Genomic DNA, 7,666 nt, shown 5'->3' on the forward strand with positions numbered 1-7,666 from the left:
TATCTTTGCTCGGTATTGCTTAATGACCTTGACGCGAAAGCAATAGGTTTTTCAGAACCGTCTGTCATGACATGAGACAGTATTCCCGATATTCCTACCGGAGAGGCATCCGTCGCCAGTCTAACAGGTAGATCTGTGTTATAATGCGTAAGCACGGGCTCAGAAGTGATCAGCTTTTTTGAATTTTGGAACGCGATCTCACATTCTTTTGACCAAATAAACTTACGATTTTTTTCAAGCATCGCGTTTAGTGGTTAAATGACAGTCGCGAGATTCGGCTGAAACCTGTGGTAGTAATTGAGAACACCGAGATACCCCTTAAAGAAGTAACATCTTTAGGTGTGGGTGTGCCAATCACAGCCTGCACCTTATCAGTACACTTCCATAATCCATCTTTGTCGATCTCGTGTCCACAATACGTAACTCTATCCTCAAAGAACACACATTTGTCTTTGTTTAGTTTTAAACCAAACTCGTTCAAACGACAAAGCACTTTCTCGAGGTTATCCAAATGAGACTGATCACTGTCCCCTGTCACGACCATGTCATCAAGAATGCATTGCACTCCAGGTATTCCTTGAAGTATCTGGTCAATTGTGCGTGAAGTGACGATATTCCGTACGCACATCTGTTGTACCGATACAGCCCTTGATGAGTGTTAATGGTCAACAATTCCTTGCTGTCGTCGTCGACCTCAAGTTTGAGATACGCCTGGCGAAGATCCAGTTTCGAGTATTTCTGTCCGTGTGACAGATTCGCGAAGATGTCCTCGATCCTTGGTAGGGGGTATTTGTCAATTTCAAGTGCTTGGTTGACTGTCACTTTAAAGTCTCCACAAATTCGAACATCCTGTCCGTTGCTTTTCAATAATGGAACGATTTGCGTTGCCCATCTGCTGGTATTTACCTTCGAAATAATACCTTGCCGTTCAAGGCTGTCGAGTTCACGCTCTATTTTCGGTTTCATAGAGTACGGAACTGTCCTTGCTTTCAAGAATCTGGGTGACGCGTCTTCTTTCAATGTTAACCTGGCTTTTATGTCCTTCACTTTTCCGATACCTTCATCGAAAACAATTGCATTGTTTTTCAAAATCGTGTTTAGTCTGTCTTTAACAATATCTCTTTCGATCACGTTTACGGGAACAATGCGTTGCCAGTCTAACTTGATAGCCGTTAGCCAGTCTCTCCCGAACAACATAGGACCAGTGCCTTGAATCACACAAAGCCGTGATTGTGTTGATTGTCCATTGTACTTTACTGTTACAACCTTGGTACCTACTTGTTTATTGATTTCCCCGGAGTACGTCTTAAGTTCTGATTTCGCGGGATCTAGTGGTACATTTCCGAACCGTTTTCGGAAATCAATTTCCGACATTAATGTCACCGCCGATCCTGTGTCAACTTCCATTCTGAATATATGTCCGTCAATTTCAGGTGACACTGTTATTTTGTTGTCTCCACGGTTCACAGAATTAATAATCAAAACATTGTTATTATCTGTGGTGTTCATTGCATTGACGTGTTTCATTTTGGGACATATTTTCTGAATGTGTCCTTTTGTCTTGCAGAAGTGACATACGGCATTTTTCAAGCGACATTTTTGTGACACATGGTTGTTCTTCCCACAGTGAATACAGTTCGGTTTAGAAGTAACTTGCACCGTTTCCCTTTTAGGCGGTAGTCTTGTCTTTGTGTGTTTACGGTTAGCAATCCGGTGTACACTTCCGGTAGCTGCCGACGACTTAAGTTCTGCGGCGTCCTTGGTCGCTGTTTCCATAGCAGTTGCAATTTCTATTGCTTTAGCGAATGTAAGGTCAACTGTTGAAAGCAACTTCCGTTGTGTTGTTTCCTCACGAAGACCGCAAACGAATCTGTCCCTTAATGTGTCGTTAAGGTTGTTGCCAAAGTTACAAAATTCCGCCAACTTCCTTAATGTCGCTACATAGTCCTTGATACATTCCCCCGTCGCCTGATTTCGTTTATGAAATCGAAAACGTTCGGCAATGATCAGCGGCTTTGGACTAAGGTGAGTGCTAAGCAAATCACACAGTTACTTGTACGTCTTCTCCGACGGCTTTGCCGGCGACGTTAAACTCCTGAGAAGACAATATGTCCTTTCCCCTAGGATGGTAAGTAATCCAGCCACTCTCTTTTCAACTGCAATATCGTTCACAATAAAATATTGCTCCAGGCGTTTTTGATAAGAAGTCCACGTTTCCGTGTTACTCTCAAACGGATTAATGATTCCTATTAACGCTGTTGCCATGATTATCACAGATGTTATATCCAGAATTTTATGCACAATACTTCATTTTGAAAGAAAGGATAAAATTCCCGAAATAAAAACTCTGCTTAATCCTCGTCGCCAATTGTTGTGTATGTGGGTTTAAGACAACGCGAGAACACCGGTCTGTTTGATGGCTAGTTTAATACTACACATATACAGCGATAGGCATGCAGCAATACAACATGGTAGGCGGGGTTTATCATGACTGACGTGATCATTATACATAACACGCTTAATGACGAAAATCAAGTTATTCTCATATTTTATAATATCTAAATTAATGATTACTATGCGCAGAGTACCCGCTTAATCTCCTTATGTACTCTGGTAATTGTCGTTTTTTTAGATTTCTGTAGTTTTCTCAAACATTCAGACACAATAAAAAATGAAAATTGTACATCGTCTGAACATACTTTATTTTGACGCGTTTGCTATTCAAGATGACAAACAAACAAATAAATACAACAGTTTTTGCTTTCTAACATGCTTAGCATATTTCGTACAAGGTTTTTCCACGTTGTTTAAGCTTGTTTAGATCTGTGGCGAGTAATTTGGAAAATAGTACATCGTCTGAACGTTTTTTGTTTGAGTACATCGTCTGAACGGTTTTGAGTACACCATCTGAACTGCTTCTGCTTTTACTTTTAATGCAATGTTTATCATAATAAAATTGTAAAAACATCTGTGATCAGCCAAGCGATTTTTCGTCCAAATGACGTTCCGTTCTATGATCAGAAAACACAAAATCCTGTGCTATTTTTACATGTTTATATAGTGTTTAATTGTATTAAATTAAATTAATTAAATTAAATACAAGTCACGCTCGAAAAAGGTTGTTATTTATATATATAAAAGCATGAAAATAATGTAATATGAGGTATGTCATTTGGACGAAAGGTCCTTGGCTTTTCACATATTTATATTTAAAAAGACCAAAAGTAATTTGCAGTAAAACTAAACTGAACATAACATTTCTATTTACATACTTGGCGCATGTGACATTTCTTTTTACATACTTGGCGCATGTGAGAACTTATTAAAAATATAATGCTTGGCTCGCAACAGTGGCAGCTCTGAGCTTGCGGTGATTTTGCCAACTTCAATAATATATGTAGTATATAATATAAAATGTAAATGTTAGTCTGAATTACATATATGTGGTAATCGATATATAATTATTTTTGTGAAGATAAAATATTGATGTCATAAAATAAATTGGTATAATTAGATGTCTGTTATATATAGCTGTTTTGTTATTTCAGAATGCGCCAAAAGTGAAGTCTATCTCTTCATCGCTTGAAGAGAAAGCGCTTGAAAACATCGCAAACAATACGATTAGTTACACCAAAATGCATTTCGTCAACTGCATGTCACACTGGAGTTTATCTGCAACAAATTACACCTTTGCTAACGCCCATTAAGTCATCATTTCGTTTACCATTGTATAAAGTATCTCCTCCCAAAAAGCGAGCAAAGAAAAGCATTTCTGCAAGGGCTCTTTTTGAGCAGCAGCCATCTTGTGAAAAATATGCCGTGGCATTCATGGCGCTACTGAATCAGATTTTCATCTAAACATTAACAATGGATCAGTCAAAACGAAAAGCGAACTGTTAAGTGGAATCGATATCGTGTGAATCTCAAAGCTATGAGAATACTACAACACAAGCAGACAATTTAACGAGATACATATTCGTAAAATAGTTTGTACTAATGCATCTAAGATATGAAATAGTTGTATATCTACATCTCAAATATTAACTCTTATCAGATTCTACCACCTCCTTTTAATACTAATTTTATAAATTGTTATAGACTTTCCGAATGCTTTAAGAATGTTTTGTACTATTTTATGCCAAATACAAATTATGTTAATGTTATGTCATGAAATAACGTTTAATGTTAATAAAGAAGTCATTGTGACCTAGTGTTATATTTTATATGCAACATCATATTGAGGCCCTCGAATACATGTTTGTGTTATTTGATCTTGACTGGGATCAGAAGTTGCCACACGCAGGAAGTAAAATATTTTTATTGAAGCTAAATAACTGATAAAATAACTTCCTACCGGACATGTGCCCAATTTGATTGGGGGGGGGGCAGATATAATACATTAGCAAAAAACAGCAAATACACTTTACAAAAGTTATAATGCTTCAAGAGAAATCTACTGGATTAAAGCATTTTGAGGACTTTTATATTTATTATCTATTTTATATCTATTATACCCGGTACATGAATGTCTTCCTATCAGAATATACTGCTGTTGATAGCCTAGCGCAATGTTGAAATTATGCATTTGTACACTTCAGCATGTGGTGCATTACAACTAGTGTTTTGTGTATTTTCTTCATTGTCAGATATAAGTTCCAATAGACAACATCAGTGCAGCAATATATTTATTTATAAACGATAGTGTTAACAAGGTTTTGCTATAGCCATACACGGTAAACTGCCCCGCTTCCTAGTGTCAATGTTTGTCAACGGACCGTAACAATTTGCGAATTAAGCCGATGTATCATAACAACAAATGTTCGGACCAAGTTTCATGAAGATTGAAGTATAAATGTGACTTCTAGAGTGTAAAAAATGTTTTACTATAGCCATGTGAGCAAATATGCCCCCCCTGGCGGCCATCTTTTTCAACGAACCTGAACCATTTTCAAAGAAAGCTGATATATCATTAAGACATACGTTGTGACCATGTTTCAAGAAGATTGAACGATAAATGTGAATTCTAGTGTTAACACTATTTTTCTTTATTTTGACCAAGTGACCTAGGTTTTGACCTGGTGTGGCCAAGTTTCGAACACGACAAAGATATCACTGGGACAACTTTTCTTACCAAGTTTCATGACAATCAAGCAATAAATGTTACCTATAGAGTGCTACCAAGGAAAAATGTTGACGACGCATTAAGGACAAATGGTGAAGCTAAAAGCACACCATGAGCACCTTGTGCTCAGGTGAGCTAAAAATAAGAAACTTAACGTTTTATGTTTTATGTAACAAATGTAATTTTTATTTGCACTAAACTAAAATTCCAGTGCTTTGTATGGGTTATGTCATAGTCAGAGAGGTAAAGATTATGCTTATATACAGTACATAGATTGGCATTTTCACAAATTCAAATATATGAATGTTGATTAAATAAATTCTTTATCACAGTCATTCACAAGATGTATTAAATTCATATCACGGTGATAATTTTCTCATCAATCCCTTGACCGGTTCGGCTGTTTGGGGGAATGAGGGGCAACAATACAGAAATCCTTCTCCAGTCAGGTCTGTTGTGTGCTGCTTAGAGTAATCATCCATAGAAAGGGATGTCCACTCTTACATTATCCATCCAGCTTTTCTTCTGACGACCTCCTTATAACGTGCCCTGGTTAAAGTCTTGCACAGAGATTCGTGCCCGGTGACGTTTCCAAACCAAGTCAGCTGTACCTAAGCACAAATATTCGTGGTCATGGTAGTGCAGTTATAAAATTGCCCTTACTGAAGCTTCTTTCATTCCGTTCACTGTTGTCTATTTCTCAATATGAAACAATCAAAAGCAATCCAGTGTTATTTGTCCACTTCATATTGAGGGCTTAATATATTTGCCCTTCGATATGTAGAGAGAACATTATTATTATTATGCCGGATTTATATAGCGCCCTTTTCATGCAAGAGAGCAGGTTCAAAGGCGCTTTACATAAGAACACTTAAAAAAAAATACATTTTGCAACACTGTTTCAAAAGAAATCGATCAAAACTACTCAATTATACTATAAAACTACTCTATTATACTCTAAGTACTACGTAAAAACATGCACAGTAACCCTAGATTAGAAAGATCAACAAGACACTATAAAACTACCCTATGTGTATAGCTATAAGACAATTAATAAAACAATAAAATCTAAAACTTAAACAATAAATACTACGTAAAACAACAAAAAACATGCACAGTAACCATAGATTTGAAAGATCGGCAAGACAAACCAGAGACAAAACAGAGACAGAGACAAGGATACGGATTTAATCTTTGTTGGAATCACTAATGAAGTCGCTTCGTTCTTTGATCTTAAGTTTCGCCTTGGTTCGTAGACGTTAAGTAGGTTTTTCAGATATACATGCGATTGTCCATTTACGGCTTTGAACACATTGGTAAGTATTTTGAAGTGGTTTCTTTTTTCTACTGGGAGCCAGTGTAATTCTTTTAGGATCGCTGTTATGTGACTATAGCGGGATGTTCTTGTGATAACACGCGCCGCAGTGTTTTGAACATTTTGTAGTTTCTTGATAGCTGATGTTTGTGTTCCATACAGCAGTGCATTGCAATAGTCTAGCCGAGACTCGACAAGTGAATTGACCAAGGATTTTGTGCCATTTGGTGTAAGATATTGCCTGATGTGACCTATTTGTCTAATCTGACCGAAACATGATCTACTTATAGCATCAATATGGTGTTCCATGTTCATTCTTGAATTAAACCAAGCACCGAGATTTCGAACGTATTGCGATGGTTTAATTGTCGAGTCCCCTACTTTAATAGTTAACCCATCTACGTACTTGGCGTTGTTTTGACTTGAAAATAATATGACATCGGTTTTGTCGGTGTAAAGTTTGAGCATATTTGTATTCATCCACGAGATGATATCGTGGAGGCACTTTTCAACTCGATTTAGTGTTTCGTCTTGGGCTGCTCCATCGGTGGGTTCAAAGGAAAGGTAGAGCTGCGAGTCATCGGCGTAGAAGTGATGCCCGAGTCCATGTTTTTTGCAAAGTTTCTCAACAGGTTTAGTTTACATGGTATAAAAGTTTGGGCCTAACACAGATCCCTGGGGTACGCTGAAGTTCAGCAGCACTGGTTCTGATACCTTGCCGTCAATTCTCACCGTTTGGAAGCGGTCAGATAGGTAGGAAGCAACCAACTGTAGTGGTTTTTCAGCAAAGCCAAACTGTTGTTCGAGGCGGTTTAAAAGGGTTATGTGGTCGATGTTGTCGAAAGCGGCAGAGAGATCCAGCATAACAAAGACAGTGACCTTTTTCTTATCTAATGATTGTAGGACATCGTTTTGAACTTTAAATAAAGCTGTTTCTGTTGAGTGAAACTTCCTGTATGCAGACTGGTTTTCTTCATTTAAATTGTTTTCTGTCAAATGTTCATCTATTCTTTTGCTGACAACTTTCTCCAATAATTTTGAAATATATGGAAAATTCGAAACCGGGCGATAGTTTTGTAGTGTTTCTTTATCTAAGGTGGGCTTTTTTAATAAAGGTCTTATACGTGATGTTTTAAAGGATCTTGGCACACTTGCTGTTTCCATCGAAAGATTGATGATTTTTGTCAGTATTGGTAGAAGTTCAGTTTTGCATTCTTTCAGGAGCCAAA

The 7,666-nt window shown here is 37.4% G+C and overlaps 1 protein-coding gene across 1 annotated transcript; it reads right to left on the reverse strand.

Annotated features, from left to right (window-relative positions):
- Positions 1-534: 534 nt before the first annotated feature.
- Positions 535-7,301, reverse strand: LOC127878866 (uncharacterized protein K02A2.6-like). Its single transcript, XM_052425392.1, has 2 exons — positions 7,105-7,301; positions 535-2,032 (listed from the first exon to the last, which is right to left on the reverse strand). Exons 1-2 carry the CDS (start codon positions 7,299-7,301, stop codon positions 535-537), a joined length of 1,695 nt encoding a protein of 564 aa, XP_052281352.1.
- Between the last annotated feature and the right edge of the window lie 365 nt (positions 7,302-7,666).

The sequence above is a fragment of the Dreissena polymorpha genome, chromosome 4, assembly GCF_020536995.1.
Source record: "Dreissena polymorpha isolate Duluth1 chromosome 4, UMN_Dpol_1.0, whole genome shotgun sequence".
Classification (NCBI taxonomy): domain Eukaryota; kingdom Metazoa; phylum Mollusca; class Bivalvia; order Myida; family Dreissenidae; genus Dreissena; species Dreissena polymorpha.